At 33.9% G+C, this 18,315-nt stretch overlaps 2 protein-coding genes across 2 annotated transcripts; both read right to left on the bottom strand.

Annotated features, from left to right (window-relative positions):
- Positions 1–2,986: 2,986 nt before the first annotated feature.
- SDP6 (FAD-dependent oxidoreductase family protein) lies at positions 2,987–9,556 on the bottom strand. The gene is made up of 7 exons (XM_012225570.4): positions 9,046–9,556; positions 7,590–8,063; positions 6,202–6,533; positions 5,035–5,195; positions 4,431–4,689; positions 3,416–3,714; positions 2,987–3,267 (listed from the first exon to the last, which is right to left on the bottom strand). The coding sequence occupies exons 1-6, from the start codon at positions 9,410–9,412 to the stop codon at positions 3,418–3,420; spliced, it is 1,890 nt and encodes a 629-aa protein (XP_012080960.1). The 5' UTR covers positions 9,413–9,556; the 3' UTR covers positions 2,987–3,267; positions 3,416–3,417.
- Positions 9,557–13,081: 3,525 nt separating this feature from the next.
- Positions 13,082–17,283, bottom strand: PUB14 (plant U-box 14). Its single transcript, XM_012225568.4, has 4 exons — positions 16,384–17,283; positions 15,239–15,355; positions 14,667–15,080; positions 13,082–14,585 (listed from the first exon to the last, which is right to left on the bottom strand). Exons 1-4 carry the CDS (start codon positions 16,660–16,662, stop codon positions 13,503–13,505), a joined length of 1,893 nt encoding a protein of 630 aa, XP_012080958.2. The 5' UTR covers positions 16,663–17,283; the 3' UTR covers positions 13,082–13,502.
- Between the last annotated feature and the right edge of the window lie 1,032 nt (positions 17,284–18,315).

Here is an 18,315-nt window from a genome sequence, read left to right as displayed (position 1 = left end):
AATTGGACGGACAGAATACTTAGAATAAGATACAAATGTTAAGATGCCGTTTAAAAGATTATTTAAATAATTTCGTCTAATTTAAAGATTAAATAATTAATTTCCTTATTATTTACCTTTTTATTACAATGAAATACGTCAATTAGATTTATATTTTTTAACATAAAGTTGATTCCTCGATCGACAGGGTTTTTAAATATTTTTCAAATATTAATAGGAAAAATTATAAACATATCTTTATATTTTATAAAAAAAATTATTTTGCCTTTATTTTTTAAAATATAAACTGTTATTCCGTCGTATTTCAAATCCTTTACACTAAATTATCCTTCCATTAGGTTTTTGCTATTTTAGGCGTTAAATACATATTAAATACGCTTTTGACCCTATCTTATCTTCTCCTCAAACAGACCCATAAATCAATATACACATATGCAGAAGCAAATAAAAATAAAGCTGAATCAGATATTAAGAAATAAAAACTAAATTCCCCAAAAATGAAATCCAAGTTGTGGACTTTATCCATAATCCTAACTTCCATAGATCTCAAAAATAACAAAATCTAGATTCTCCAAAAAGAAAATCAAAGTTGTGAACTCTATCCATACTTCTAATTCCACAGGCCTCAAAAATAAAAAATAAAAAAGACAAACACTCAGTTGAAAATCAAACTTGAGATTGAATTATCTAAACTCATGCAATCTATAAACAAATAAGAACTTACCAAGAAACAGAGAATAAAAAAAGAGTGTGAAAAGAAAATCAAGCTCAAAGAGAAGAGAGAGATAGAGAAATAGAAGTTTGAACAAAAGAGAGAGAAGAGAGAATCGATTGGAGATGGAGAAATCAAAGGCTAATGAGTAAAGAACCAAATGATTGGAACTGAAAATCGGGTTATAGATGTGGGAGTTAAAAAGCTCACCGGAATGGTAGGATTCATGAACTGAGTTATGAATGTAGTTATGAACGTTCCGGCTATCAGATACGGATTCAAAGGAGCTACAGCTAAAACTTGTTGCAGTGGTTGTAATAATTGAAGTGGCAATGTTAAACCAGATTGAGTTCTTGAATATCAATGTGGGTTTCCAGGGAAGTTATATTTTCCAGGAACCAAACAGTCAAAAGGAGGAATTATTGTATGGCAGGGAAGTTAAAAAGTTATATTTTCCAGGGAAGTTACATAGCAGTTTATTTTTGAAAAAATAAAGGTAAATTAGTTTTTTTTTTTTTTTTTTTACAAAATATAGGGGTATGGTTACAATTTTTCCATATTAATATATTAGCTTAAAGTATGAATTATTGTATAACCCTTATCGCAAGGTATTGTAAATTAATTTTAGTAATTCTTCTATTTTATGATCTTTTAATTATCTAGTTATGTTAGCTAATTTTTCAAGGAAAATTAATGATTTAGATATGAAAAAATTATCTGAGTAATTCCTTATTTTTAGATAAATATTCGGAACATCTCTAATGTTTGCATCCATCAGTCCAATTTCCTCCGTTTTTTCCGTTAAGTGACACGGAAAGGACAAAAACACCCTTTGGCCATATGCAAGTGAGAGATCCATTCTCTCCCTCTCCGCCATCTCGCCTGCATCGCCTCCTCGACCGTTGGCTTCTCTGCCATCAATATTCCCACCCCTGCCATCTTCAAACTCTCTTCCCAACCTCTCAACACAAACCCCCTCACCTCCACTCTCTTGCCTACCTTCCTCAGTGCCGCTCAATGCTGATTCCATCCTTACCAGCTCATCCTATGCCTCGGCTCAACTGACCATGTCGTCGACTCGGCTCTTGCTACCGACCTGGGGCTCCAGTTTGTCCACGTGGACGCATCGCGGACTGAGGAGATCGCGGATACAGTGATGGCTCCATTTATTGGCTTATTGTGCGCAAACTCATTTGCTCTCTTGCCTCGCAATTTTGGCTTATGGATGCCTTGGCTTGGTGCAGCCGCTGTGTCGAGGAATGAGAAGATGCAGAGGACTGGTTCTGGGGATCGTTGGTAAATCTGCATCTAGTACTATTTAGGTGGTCTAAGCCTCTCATGGCTGGAGCCGATCCTTCTCCATTATGGTTTAAGTGGTCTTCTTTAACTTGAATTTTCTTGCTATTAGTTAACAAGGAGAAATTAGTTAAAAAATATATTGGTTTTGGGTGAAGTAATTTTACCAAAAATATAAAAGGCTAGTTCACCTATAGATGTGTGAAAGTTTTCCCATTGAGGAAAAAGAAGAGAAGGGTAATTTTGTCAATTTTATATTTTTTTCTCTCACCTCTCTTTTGTTTTTTCCAACATTAACGGAAAAATGACGGATGTGAACGTTAAGGAGGCTCTAAATATCTGTTCAAAATGAAGGAATTACATATATCATGTCTCGGATCCTAAATAATTAATTTCCCATTTTTCAATTATAGGATTGACAAAAAAACTGAAGAAAGATAAATAGAAATGAATGCTTATCAAGTATAAATTTTCGTAAATAAATTTGGATCATTAACATATAACCCATACATAAGTATAATATATACAATCCATATTCTTATCTATTTAATTAAATTAGTTGAGTTTTTTTTATCTATTTAATTAATCAGGTTACACGTGCTATGTTTCGTATTATTCATTTTTCACATCATGTTCGTGTTTAAATATGAAATGCTTATATTATGAATCATATTAATATTGACCCTAATCCTATATATATTCAAATCAACCATTAAATTCCGATTAAGAATTACAAGTACTACACAAAAGTGTCAAAAATGAAAGTTGAATTTTTTTTATATTTTTGAATATTAATAGCAGTTGATTTTTGAGTGTTTTTTATTTTTGAGTCTTAATATCAGTATTGCATTTTCATATACATTTTTAATTTCTTGATTTTCTTTTCTCCTTTGGATTCATTGGTACACACCACTTCCACTGTATTCACGGATCTAGAAACTGCATATATATCTCAAGAAGATAATGACAGTGCAGAAATGGAGAACAAAGAATCGTATGCATCTTCATATTGAAAGTTAACCAGAAGTGAACAAAGGCCAGGTAAACCGAGGATGTTTTGACCTATTCAAAAGAACTGTATGCATAAATTTAGTGTAATTTCTGCAATTGCAGGAAATTATTGAATCGATTTTGGAAAACAACATTATTTTGGCAGAGAATTGTAAATGTAAAACCTATAAGAAGGGGTTCCAGCAATCTGCCAAATAAGGCAGTCGAAATCTCCTTTAATCAGCAAACGCCAAGAAAATTGCTGCAATCTGCAGAAAGTGAAAAGTGCAAAAGTCGAGCACCTTTAAAACCCAGCTCAGTAGTTCGAGACCCTCGAACAAATGAAAATTGAATGATAGTTATGCAGATTTCAGAAAATAATGATTGAATGAATAAATAGAGAGAATTGAAACTTACTGTTAGTGTTTTCCATCGTGAAATTGAGCATTTCTTGAAGACTTGAATGTTTCTAAAAATTTTTTAGCATTTTCCAACTCTTGCTTTTGTCTTGCCTTATCCCAATTGCACTCGGTAGCCAGTATCTGAATGATGCGTGGCAATGCCCGGCCTGCCGCATCAGTATCCAGGAAAGCAAGTCGTGATCTCCTAGCAATGAAATCAACTGCAGTTTCACAGTACTCATTTCGGGCACAGTAGGCAACCTCTGCCTCTAGAAAAGGGTACCCATGGGCAAGTCGCTTCCCTAGACCTTCATTCTGAAAATTAAAGAGGGTCCAAATGTTAATTACCAAAGTACCACAGGACAGAATGTTATGAAATAGAATTTGCTTCATTCATGCTAATCAAATCTTCGCAAAATCATGCAGCATGGTTACATGACAATCCTACTGCAACCAAGCATGCACCAGATTTATCAAGTCTAGAAGAGCTAACCATGCACCAGAATTAAGTGACCTCAGTTCTAATATCCCTTCAATAGAAGATTGTGCATAATAATGTTTAAACTATACCCAAAATGCATCCCCCTCCCAAAATGGAATGATATTTCCTGACAGCGAAAAAACTTAACCACTAAACTTCCTAGATAAATGGGAAACAAACTAATTCGTACAAATATCCCAAAGCAAAATTCAATGTGGGCTAGACACAATGGCAAATATAATGAATGAAACAGAAACAATTATGGAGATTCAATTATGAAATACGATTGGCCTGACTCAGCACCATTACCTAAGATGAACAATCTACTATTCCCACAATTTATGAGGCTCACCTCAAATTTAGCAATAGAACAAGAAGTGAAACCTGATATTTGTGTCATGGACATGCCAAATAACAAACGATATCAGAACATTAAGGGCAACAAAATAAACAGAATGGGCAAGCTCAAATATAAATAGTAATCAGGGGACAGGGAGAGCAAGAAGTCCAGGGAAAGGGCATACAGAGAAAAAAGAAAGGCCAAAGCAACCTGAGCTATGGCAGCTACTCGTTCTGCCATTGTACCATATGCATGTGACAAGTGCTTAGCAGCAGCAGTGTCCATCACTCCAGGAACAACTTTACCACCATATGACCTCTTCATACGTACATATTGTTGAGCAAGGACTGTGAACGATGAAGGCTCCCATCCATCACCACCAATCAGCCTCAGGTTTTGAGTTGAGCATTCATTTGTTGGACTTAGCTTTCCCGACTTTACAGCTGCATCAACTGCATCTTCTGCCATGCTGAAACACCATTTCATAAGAACAGAGCTTAGCTTTAGCAATAAGTCAAAAACAAAAAGTGGAGGGAGAAGGCAGGAAGGGCTGGACGTATTAGAGATCAAATATAACAAAATGGTAAACCACAAAAACGACGCTGAAGTGATGTTATTTTCTTACATTATGTGCATTAAGCTCATATATACTATAGATGAAATATAGCCAATAGGTGGAATTTTATAAGGTTTCATACTGGTCTATTAAAAAAAATTAAGTAGGAAACATCTCTACATTACTTATCCTCCTGACATGCCAGTTAATTCCAATAATTGGCAAGCTCAAGATTCTTCTCAGTTAAACAAAAATTACCTTCGGTAAGTGGTCCATTTTCCACCAGTGATTGTGACCAAACCAGGATGATCTTCACATACAACATGATCTCTGGAGATACTTTCTGTGCTCTTTGCTGATGGATCTATAGCCAATGGGCGAATGCCACTCCAGGCTGAAAGAACATCTATCCTGCGTACCTAAAATTTATATATTGCCGCTTCGTTATCCACAGCCAAACCAAATTAAAAAAATTCAATAACCAAACCAACAACTAGAATTCCGTGCAGTTTGATGAATATGAATCTATACACATGCAAAATGTCAACATTTTCGCATTTCATAGTTATACATATATGATCATAAATCTATAATAACATCATTTAGAAACCAATTGAAATGAAGCAAGCAACAGAATTCCACTCACCATGGCAACTTTGCAAGATGTAGAACGCACACACAAACAAACAAACAAACAAGAACATCTCTAACCGTGTTACCCTATCCATGCAAGGTTTACCTGTTTTCTCAATAACACACTAAGGCAACAGCTTGAACTTTTTGGAACCTGAATTCTTGCAGCCCACCTCAAAAGAACCCCAAGCTCATAGATCATCCCAATCACCTCCACCTTTAACTCTCTCCACTTATACACCTCAAGAGAACACCAAGCTCATAGATCATCTCAACCACCTCCACCTTTAACTCTCTCCACTTATACACCTCTTACTTTCAAAACCCCTTAACTCAACTACAATTCTTAAACCTATCAATTTCATGAAATATGAATGGAGAAGTTAAATACAAATCAAAAGGTACTGTTTCTTTCCATCAAATCCAATACCATTAACACCACTGATCAAATAGTTGTTCTCCATTCATGGAGAAAAGCAGTCTAATACAATGTAACAACATGACCTTTATTTACATTTGACCACCAAGTTATAATAACTCCTGGCAATAAAATGGACCACTAAATTGTACAATGACAGCAGGTACTATTCATATATGGACAGATGGATGAATCAACCATCCATCCATCACCTCAGAAAAAAGAGTGAGAACAACTGATTTGTCAAGATGGAGTAAGAGTTTTCTGAAAAAATAGAATAACTAGTTATAAAGGCATTTTATCCTTTATTTCATGATACCACATGAATGTTGCTATATAGTTGCAGGAGTTTATACGTGCAAAATATCACATACCTTAACACTAAGGTAATCTGAGATAGCATCAAGTATAAACTGAATCTCATCCTCATGTGGCTCAGGGAGTGGAGTGATGATAGTGTTAGAATCTGTAGTTCCAGCAACTGTTCTCCCCAACCATGGCAACATGAAAACAACACGTCCGTCCTTTGTTTTGGGAACAATCAAACCCATTCCTTCTGGAGAATAATAATCAGGGAGAATAATATGTACACCACTACTTGGACAGATCATAGGTTGTGCATCATTCTTAGCCATTTTCCTTACAGAGTCACAAAATGGCCCAGCTGCATTCACAACTACTTTTGCATAGGTCTCAAACTCTTTGCCTGGTACAGTATAACATACAATACCACTAATCACATGTAATCAATGAAATTACAAGAAACAAATGAGTTCAAGCTTGAACAAGATAGTGTGTGTGTGTGCCCTGACGTGCGTGCGCAAATCTGTGTTTGCCATCTATGAGAGACAGCATCCTAAACAGTTGATCATAACAGAAGAAAACAACAAACTTCAGAAAATAAGGAAATATGAAGTGGTTAAGTCGACCTGCTTCTACAACACTTATAGCTCTCAAATAGATTAGGTTCGTGCTTGTGGAAAAATGTGGATTAAAAAACTTCTAGGCCATATTCTGCCACTTCTCAATTCTGGGGTTTTGACAAATGTAAGAATAAGGATCAAACTTGTTTCTACTATTTTCTTTTATAAATCAAATTAGTTTTCCATGCGTTTCCAAATTGAAAGACAAGCACATATTGTTTTTATCATACTACAACATTCCAAAATAGCATGTACTCATTTTATGGGCCCCAAATTCAGTAGGTTCCCAGAATTGAGATTAATTCCCAATATTCTCGTGTTCTTTTCAAGTAGAATATTATCTGGTTCAGTGAAGAAGAAGTTACTATGAGTGGGAAAACCATAAACAAGTACATAGAAATCATCTGCTTGAACATGCTCCTTCTGCTTTCAGGGAGATCTAATTGATTGAAACAGCATAAAAATAACTAGAGAACGCAGATTATTCTGAAGAAAAACAAACCACTCTTAAAAAAAATTGCAGTTCTGACAAACTTAGCAGTTCAAAGATTTATTGTCAAAATTCATACCCTACATCTGTAGAACACTCTCAAGCCTCATAATTGTTCGATTATTGTCTCCACAAATTTGCTAAATCTCACTTTTGTCAGAGTTATGGGAAGAACAAGAAGAGACTCAAGGTGATTCTCTATATTAAGGCAAAAAATGAAGTGGATTTCTATTTGTTTTCTGATTTTGTATTATTTGGGGAATAAGATGATAAGTGCAGGAAAGCCAGAGGGTAAGCAACAGTTTAGTAATGAAAGTCTTGAGCGAAGTGTTTAAGATAAATGTTATACCTGACAGATTGTCCCGGATACGTGCACCAATTATCCGCTCATCTGCCTCATCCTTTAAAAAAGATATCACTTCTGCATGGTTAACCACTGCTGCACCAGCTAATGCAGCAGTACATGCCAAAGCAACATTAAGCCGTGAGTCATTCATCTGCCCATCATAATACACCACTGTGCCCTTCAAGGTTTTATCTTTACCCTTTTTAGCAAGAGTGGGGAAAAGTTCAAGGGACTCCTGTGCAGAATAATATCTGGACAAATGTAACAAGCGTGGTCCTGCGACCAAATCGTACATTTTCAAACCCATCCAATAGTATACTACCTCAAACCAGTCAAAACAGGGTGTCATGCAAGGCAAAGCATGACACAGGTGAGGTGCATTGTCAATAACCTGTTTGCGTTCCTCAAGTGCATGAAAAACCAGCCTCAGTTGCCCATAATCAAGATTGAAGACTGCCTTCTCCAAGTAGCGAACTCCTGCAAAAATTAATTGACCACAAGGAGAAATTATACTAGTCGACTAAAGGCTCATCAAATTTCAAATTGAAATGATCATAGAAGCATAGTACCGTGGATTTTATATATATATATATATATATATATATATATATATATATATATTCCTATGAAAAGAAAATTGTGCCCCAGTGGTAAAAAAAATGGCCACATTAAAAGAAAAATTCAAATGAATTTGCATTAATCATGAAATATACTACTAAATCATTCTTTTTAATCTTGAAATAGAATATTTCAAATCATGCAAATAGATGTTCTATTGAAAGCCTTTTTATAACTTACTCGAATTCAAGTCAATTGAAATGGAAAATCCTATTCTCTAGGTTTCTATAATTTGACAATAAAAAAAATCATAAGATAAAAATTAAGAGGAAACAATATCAGAAGGCAATGAATTAACCTGATGAATTTAAAGAACATATTTTAAATTGAAACGACTGAAATACAAAATTTTGTCGAATTCGTTTATAAATTTATAATTCACATGTCCAGAAAATAATTCAGCATTTTTTATTTTTTATTCTGTCAACATTTATGATTTATTTATGCCCCACCCCCACTAAATGAAATTCATGACCCCGCTACTAATTACAGCGGAGGAAATAGTAAGATACTAATAATATTATTGTAATTTCCAAAAATTAAAAGAAATTAAGGACATTGTTGAAGAATTATAAAAAGAAAATATAATTTCCACCTATATTCAATATATTCAAATACAAAAGTATCGAACAAAAATTCGGATCCTAAATGTACACAAGAACATCGAACGCTATCACATGAATTGCATAATTGCATTCTCATTTCAATAGCCAACCAAATGTGAACCAATGAACTGAAAAATGGGAGTTCAGGACAAATTCAGGTCATTTGATCAGATAGTAATTATTAAGGCATGAGTTGCTTAGTGTTAGATTCATCAACAAGAGCATAAGAGACTTGCCTCCGTGAATTAGCTTTGTAGACCTTGAAGAGGTACCAGAAGAGAAATCATCTCTCTCGACCAGACCAACGCGAAGTCCTCTGGTCACAGCATCGAGCGCCACTCCAGTGCCAGTGGCGCCACCGCCGATCACAAGAACATCGAGGGGATTAGCAGTAGTTGCACCAATCAAAACCGATTCCTGAGCCGCTCGAGATGGAACAACGGCATTCGGATCAGTAATTTTCTGTTTCACAGGGTCGAGAGCAGGCCTAACGCCATGGTCGTTGGTGGCAAATGTTGGGGATAAGAAGCCACCAGTCGTGGCGGCAGTGGCGGTTATAATAGCTGCAACGCCGAGGCGGCGAAACCTGGTGGCGGAGGACATAATTGTAAGAGGAGAGGGGAACGTATTTGGTGGCAGAAGCAAAGCATGGGATCGATGAAACAATTGGAATACTGTTATGGAAACCCGCGAAGGCTGCTTCGGGAGTCGCAGACGGGATCGGTGATTTACTAAATTGCCATTTTGTTCTAAACTTTGGTCAATTTATACTATCTATCTGCTTATCGGTCATTAAATTTAATATATTATATAAAAACATATTAATTATATCTTGATGATTCAAAAAGAAATTACATAGGGGCATTTATGAAAAAGTGTCATAAAATCCGAAAATGAAATTCACCTCGTATTTAATTCTCCATTTGTTCTTTTTATATAAAAAATTTTTGCATAATTTGATAATTTTGATAACCATACCAATGTAAAAAGGCTATTTTACTCTTATTTTAGTTATTTTTTAAGTTTTTAGTGTGAAATATCTCAAGACAGTGGTAGACAAAAACATAGGTGAGCATTTAATATGAATAAATTTTGGAGAATGTAATTTTTACAACAATTTTCATTGAAAAAAAAAAAAAGCTCCTATAGGTTATATGAGTGCTAATTAAAATAGAGTTTGAATGAAAAAGAGCCGCAAAACTTTCAAGTTAACCACATTGAAAGGGATTTTTACGGATTTCGCCAAAGATTTAAAAAATTGGGCAATATTTAAAATACATTTTCAATAATCAAATGCAGTTGGAATGTTAAATGAACATAAATTTTCATATTTTCACATAACTTTCCCAAATAAATGACAAAAAATGAATTTCTTTGGGTCATAGCATAAACTTTATTTTTGCAACTGTTTGTATTCTTTTTATTCCAACAAATCATTTAAAGTCTTATTGAATATTGAAATATAATTTAAAGACACATTGATAATAGAGGAGGAATAAATGAGATATCATGGATAAATTAAGAAAAAATGACAAAAAAATTGGTTAAACTTTTGTGAAAAATTAATTATTCCTCCATAAAAAAACGGAGGGAGTACAATGATATATTTATGAAAATCTAAAAAATTTATTTATATTAATTCTGAATAACTGTAATTTCTTTTTGAAAAGGAAAAAATTGTAAAAATTTATACTAATTAATATGCTAATTTATTTCTTTTAACTTTAACTACAAGGTATTCGGGCTCATGTTTGTTTAACGCACTAATTTATTTTTATTACTATACTATGATTAATAAATTTTTATTTTTTATTTAATTAATTTATGCTTTGTTTTAACTTCACATATTAATTAAGAAAATTATAACTAAAATTTATAATTAATATTTTTACTAGCAAATATTGAGATGCATCGAATTGTTTTCTCATAAATAAAAAAATATATATAAAGTTATAGATACATAGAACATAAAAGTTTTGAAAATTTCAGACGAGAAAGGCATAATTATCCTGAAAAGAATAAATAAAACAACATATAATTAATTAATGTTAAATACTAAAGGGCAAATATGTAAAATAAGATAATATTTTTTCCAAATAAAGGGCAAAGTTTGTGGGGACAGTCTCCACGTCTCAAGTTGTGTACAAAGTACATAAAGAGGTTCAAATCCTCGTGAGTCGTGACCCACCTCTCCCTCTCCTTCTCCATTGAATGAACTAACAAAAGCTATTTACATGGCACGCTTTGTGGCAAGTAATCCTCATCACTCGTGACCTTTCTTTTTCTTTTTTAATTATTTTCTATTCTTGAAAAATCAAATTGCATTATAAAATAGTAGTTTTATTTTATTTTCATAAATGGAGAAATGTAGGTATTTTTGACAAAATAGTTTTTCATTAGGTTTTGTTAGTTTGACCTTGCGGAAACGAAATCAAAAGTCAACATGGAAAGTTCCATGCCAGCAGTAACTGATTCAAAATTAAGGACAAGTTTGCTTTTACGTTAAGAATTACGTGGATTATAATATTATAATGTTAAGTTTTTAATATAATAATAATAATAATAATAATAATAATAATTGGAGAAGACAAACGATGGATTATACTAATCATTAGAATCCACAATCAAATGATGCTGTTTATAATAATTATATTTGTCAATTGTTAGTACAGTAAGATGCCGAAAAGGAAAAGATAAAAGACGGATTCTTATGTTCAGCCATTTGGAGAAAAATATATATATATTGTAATTATAATGTAAAATAAGACAAAACAATAAATCTTAAATAAATATAAAAGTCACTCGTTTGATTAAATTTTATAGATTTTGACTTTTTTTTCCACTTAAATAACATTTTTAAAGGATGAAAATAGTATTAATTATTTATTACAATTATGTTTGTATTTAAATAGTTAAGGCGATTCAATTAATTTTTTCAATTTTTTAAATAGTTAAAAATTGTCACAATGCAAAGAGTACTAAAATTTTTGAATAAATTATAAAAAAATTAATTTTTAAATAAATTATATATTGTTTTCAATTTTAGAACAAATTGAGAATTATTCCAAAATAGGAAATAAAATTGAGAATTTGATGTTGATTTGTACCCCAACAGCTCCTTCCTCTTGATTGGTTTCAGTTTATTGTTAGTTCTTTTCAATATCAGCAAGCACAAGTTTTTGGTATGGTTGCGTGGTCACTATGGAAGTCTCGTAACCTGTATGTGTTCCAAACAAAGAAGCTGAATATTGAGCATATTGCTTAAATGGGTTTATCCTGTTTGAATGATTTCCAGGATGCAAATAACAAAGGCACTGGCTCTGCCAATGTTGCTGCTGTGATCAAGTGGGCTCCGCCGAAAGTTGGTTATGTTAAGGTTAATGTTGATGCCTCTGTAATGGACAGACATGGATGTGGCTTGGGGTTTGTGATAAGGGACCGTCTGGGTAAGGTGAAGGCAGCTGCTTGTCAATGTCTCCCTTTGAAGTTATCTGCAGAACAGGCAGAAATTGAAGCTGCTTCCTTTGGTGTTCGTTTGGCTAGGGAGCTGGGCATTTAATCTGTTGTTCTAGAGTCGGATGCTCTCTATCTTGTTCAGCAGCTTGCTTCAAGGTGTTGTTTTGAAACTGAGTATGGAACTCGCCTTTGTTCACTGTTATCTCTGCTGCAACAACTTGGCAATTGGAGTTGTTCCCATATTCGACGACAGGGTAATGGTGTTGCTCATGCCCTTTCTAGATTGGCTTTCTCTTCTACTGATATTGTTGTTTGGGCAGGAGAGTTTCCGAGTTCTATTGCTTCTATTGTTTTGATGGACTTACCTTCTTAATAAAGCAAGTTTTTTCTCAAAACAGAAAAAAAAAAAAAAAGGTTTGTCCAATGATAAACAATAATGAAATATTTTTGGATAAATGGTAAAACAAAAAGAATTATTACGACTTATCAAAATGAAACATGAAACCCAATTAGTGCCGTTGTCCTCTTATTTTATAAGGCACGTATAGGTGAATTATTTTTTAAGATGCTTGAGATGGATATGTACACCTCAACAACTTCTTACATTTTCTTCTTTTCAATAATTAGACTGCTAAAATTTCAAACATCATGCCAACTACAGAGTCAAAGGGATCAAATGGCATCTTCAAATATTTCTAAATAATAAAGGTTGTTGCAGTCCCTATGCACTAAAATTCTAATGATTTCTTGAATAACATTTTCTTTCTACCACCAGAACCTAAATAGATTATATGACTTTTGGTACATAGAGTTGAATGGAGGATAAAAATAATAATATAATTCACTGAAGGGATATTTTACATAATTTTGATTGAATCATTATCTGCATTCCAAGTACAACAAAGACCTGTAAAAGGTCTTAAAAATGCAGTCAATACAATACAATTTAATGCTATTCGTAGTTCATGTACTACACCAGATAAGATCATAAAGAATAGCTTACCTCCTTCACCTTTCATATTAAGTATCAAACTGGTGAGATCATTGTGTGAAGATGCCCCTGCAAAGAGACCGAGTCCTACTGCTGCCAGAAGTGCCAACCCAGACGGAAATTCGCCTACTTTGCCGATATGGTCCTGATTACATTGTTGACCATTTCCATATACAAATTTGGATAGAGACAGCTTAACCAGATATGATTCTATTTTGCATTTTTCTAACAAATTTACTGCACTATTCAGAGGCAACTTTGATTAACAACCCCATCAACTTGTTGAATTAGCTCTAGTAAACTTCCAGCTTTTCTTTTGGCCCTATCAGTGCCACTTTCTGATAATTCCTTTAGTGCTTCTTCTGCACCAAACTCCTTTGCTAACTTCACCTGCTGTGAATCACCAGTACATAGTGACCACAGTACAGCTGCAGCATTTTCCCGATTGCGTGGAGAACCAGTCCGGATGACTTCCATCAGAACAGGAATTGGTTCGGCCTGGCCAATTGCTACCTTCCCTTCTTGATGGCTTGCAAGAATTGCAAGAATTGCCAATGCTTCATCTACCATTCCACCTCCAGCATCCTTGAGCAGCTGCATCAGAGGCAGCACAATGCCTGCCCTTACAGCTCTCGCCTTGTTCCCCTGATAAATTGAAAGATTAAAAATAGCTGTGGCAGCATCCTTTTTTCCTCTTGGAGTCCCCTCACGTAGCAAATCTATAAGTGCTGGGATAGCTCCAGCTCCTCCTATTGCCACCTTGTTCTCATCTACAACAGATAAACTAAATAGGGTTGCAGCAGCATTTTCCCTCGCCTCCATGCTTCCATTTTTTAACACGTCCACTATATCAGGTATAGCTCCCGCATTAACTATTGTTCCCTTGTTAATATCATTTATGGAGAGGTTTAGAAGTGCTGTAACAGCATGTTCTTGTGTACGAGCATCGGTGGAGGATAAAAGCTCTACTAGGAGCGGAATGGCTCCTGCCTCAGCAATACACACTCTATTATCAGCATTCCGCTTTGCCAGTAAACGTAGCTCTCCAGCAGCTGCTCTTTGTTGTTCTGGATTCCCATTTGCCAATTTCTCTAATAAGGCAACAATAGCAATTCGATCACAATCTGAAAAACTGGTTCCAAATTTTTTTGTTCTATAAGCTCCTTGTTGTTTAGGCAGCTCAACACCATTGCTTTCACACCACAATGCGATCAAACTCTTCAAAACATAATTAGGTGTTAGAGCAGTATGCAACAGTGTTTGCTGTGTCTTTGGACAAGTCTTGTGTCCTGCATCTAGCCATTTTTGGATGCACGATCTTTCATAGGTCTGCAGAATGAAGACAATTTATGAACAATGGCCACTAAAAATTTACAAAGCAATGAACTATGATACAAGTCGTAGCCAAACCTGTCCAGTAGAGACAATCACGGGATCTTTCATTAGTTCTAGAGAAATTGGGCATCGAAAATCATCTGGGATAACGGGAGATCTGTGCCTAAATGAACTCTTTTCAGCCTCAGAATTATCAGTTTCAGGGTTTCCCATTTCAACGTAGTCCTTCAACTTCACAAGGATGGATGACATCTTCTGTAACCATTCTCCAGGATCACCATTGCTCGAGATAACCATCTCATGGAAAGCAACAGAATCTTTCTTTAGGTCACTTATGGTCTTGAGTTCCAACTTTTCAATAAGTCTCTTCAATACTGCAGGATCAGGGTCTTTTTCTTTGTGTGCTGCAGCTAAATCAAGCTCTAGTTGTGAATCAAGAGACTCTGGTCTTTCTTTAGCCCTCCTCAGTTGAGTGTGGACAAGTTCAATCTGGAAAAATCATATATACAATGTCAATTCTCAACTACAAGTTTACAAATTCAGTGTAATCCAATTCCTCTGGCATAACTCACTGCAGATTAAGACTGCCTATTTTCCGATAATAAAAAATAAAAAATAGAAGAAGTCAGTTGGATCACTAGTAATACCTGTTCTCGAACTTCCTCTGATAAATCAAGTTTGTTATACGGAATCTCACTTAATGCAACTTCAATTTTTTCAGTAACCTGGCAAAACTTTTGTGCTATCTTGTCCCTCTGCAAGGCCTGTGGCATTGAAATGCATTATATTTTATCATGTGAAAAAAAATAGCTCCCGAATGAAGTAATAATTGGCTTCCATAACATTTTGTTTGTTATTTTATCAAGCAATAACACATAGTAACGAACTTGAGAATTTAGAAGAAACGGAAGAGAAGTAAGACAGACGAAGAAGAAGAAATAAGAGACTAAAAGAGTACTGAGATAGAGCTTCATTGACAAATTTCCATGAATTTACAAAAGTTTCTTAGTCTCCTCTCTTACAAAACTCATCCAGAATGAGTGAAATCGCCCGTAGCCACTAAATGTCCCAACAAAAATGTAACAAACTATCAAAAAGCAAACTAACTAGCAAATGCAATGGCACTAAAATTACTTAGGGTAGACAGAGTTGCTGTTTGAGCTGTTGTTGAAGAATCCATGTCAAAAAACTTGATTAGAAGTCATTAAATTGTGTTAAGGTGAATTCCATAAGTTTCAATCAGAAAAGCTTCAAAACAGGTAAACAAAACTTCCAAATTGCTCTTTCCAGCAACATCTAAAATAATGTTTTTTAGAAAAACCATTTTCAACCTCAGTGCCAAACAGACAGATAAAAACTTCTCATTATTATCACCTCAGTTAATGTAATTTTCTTATTTAGCACATAGCGATGATCTAAAATTTATATATTGGAATACTCCTAAAGATTCCATTTGAAATAAGTGATGTAAATTTCCAGTCTTAAAAACGAAACATACACAACGAAACAGAAAATTTTCTAATCATTGTCTCATCAAGCAAATGGAAATAAGCCAGGCAGATAAAAATATATAAAATCCCCATTACAGAGTTTCCACAGACAACAAAACATTTCAATTTTCAACAGTTCAAAGCATATATAAACCGAACTTACATTTCATTAGCAAGCAAAGAAATATAAAGCAGAAAAAGAAAAAACAAATCAACTCTCATTTTACTTCACCTTCCCAGCAATTAAACAGAAAAAAAAAAAAAAAAAAAAAAAAAAAAAAAAAAAAAACGAAAAATAGTACCTGATATAACTTGCTTCCCTCATTGGTTGATTTGAGAAGCTCCATAGCAGAATCTAAAGCAAGTTTCAACAACTGGAAGCCTTTCATCCCATCTTCACTTAGCTCTTCGCCGCTGTCCCTTAGCTCCTCGAACAAAGGGCTCAAGAGCTTGATTCTACGTATCAAATTGCCATGCATCTTCTTGCATACATTTTTACATTCAGGTAACCCAGAAACCTCCTTCACAGACTCAATGAATCGACTCATCAACTCGGATTTTGGATCCTCCTTTAATGCCATGTGGGTCAAAGCCCTCTAAAGATTGAGTTAATAATAAAATAAAAATCCAAAATTCAGCTAGATTCACTTTCTTGGCTTTTATCCTCGCTTTCTTACACTTTCTGTTCTTCCAAACACTCCCGATCCACCACGATCGCCGTTTCTCTCATTTGGGTTCCTCTCATTTGTCAACTATATTCAATTTACAATGATAAAAACCAAAAATCCCTCAATATTCTTGGATTCATAACATTTTCACATCAAACAAACAGATGGGAATCTCACAAAATTACCAAAATGAAATATTTTTAAACCGATAACAAACAATTAATTGATGCAAAATGCTTTATTCTTAATTAATAATCACAAAAATTTTATCTCAACTCCGCACGAATCAGTCCGCGTCTACCCTCAACGTCAGCTTGAACTCTGTTCTCAGCCTGCCAGAAATTTCGCTCTCATTGAATATTTGCTTTGATAGATAGAATCATAGAGGAACTGTCAAAAAGATTACTCCATGTAAAAGCTTTGACGCGGCCTATGAGAAAAGCTTGGCTGAGATACGTAATAGTTGCTCTGTTAGGCTTGGGGAGAAAGGTTTCGCTTTTACACACGGAGATTGCTGTTTTGAATTTTGATGTCGGAAAAGAATGGGATTTTAACAGAAAACTAAAAATTTTTAATTCATAAAATTATACGAATTTCATAATTAAAATTTCTTATTAAGTATACGAGAGAAAAATAAATAAATAAATAAAATATGATTGTGGTCTACATTGGTGTCTGCTGTGGCGGAACACGCGTCTTGATTAACTATGATTAATAACAAATTTATCAATACCTCTAAAAAGTTTTTAATTAAAAAATATTTTTCATTAATTTATTTTCTAAAAATTCTTTTGTCCAATTTAGAACAATTGGTGTCACAATTTCAATTGAAGGGTATATATGTAATACAGTGAAACAAATAAGATTAAGGTTGTATTCAACAGTAGCTTTTTTTAAGTAATTTTTAGCATTTTGATGGCCAAAATTGTAAATTTTTATAGTGTTTGATAACGGAGCATTTAAACTCACTTTTAGAGGTTAAGGTAGTATTTTATAAAAAGTTAACTCATATAACGTTTAACTTTTTATGAAAAGTTACTCAATTAGCCAAACTCTACTAAAATGTCCTGAGCAATGAATGCTTTATCCATGAAAGCCGAAGAAGCAATATGAAAATATGATATTTTCCGAACTTAAATTTCACATTTGACCAATACTAAAATCCTCCTTTGTTCCCAAAAGAAGAAATAATAATAATAATAAAAAAAATCATCCTTACAGTGTAAAAAAAAATGCATAATATAATTGAGTTGATAATTGTTTTTTATTTATTGACATTTGATGGGATGCGGAATTCGAACTTAAAACCTCTCACTCATTATATTAAATAAAAAGACCAACTAAATCACCCGATTTGCAATTGAGTTATTAATTTTTCAAGTTGAAATATCAAAAGAAAAATATTGGTATGAAAATGTCATGGGGATTATTTTTATAAAATAGTTTGTAAATATGCATTATTTTCTATTTAATTTTTGATTAGATATTAGAATTATTTATTACATATTCAAATTTCTAAACCAGTCCATGTAAAGAGCAGTGTGGATACTATTTTGTACATAAATT

Source organism: Jatropha curcas, chromosome 6 (assembly GCF_041381405.1).
Source record: "Jatropha curcas cultivar XTBG-Jc1 chromosome 6, XTBG_Jcur_1.0, whole genome shotgun sequence".
Classification (NCBI taxonomy): Eukaryota; Viridiplantae; Streptophyta; class Magnoliopsida; order Malpighiales; family Euphorbiaceae; genus Jatropha; species Jatropha curcas.
The sequence above is the reverse complement of the archived record's forward strand: the minus strand, read 5'-3'. Positions and strand labels throughout refer to the sequence as shown.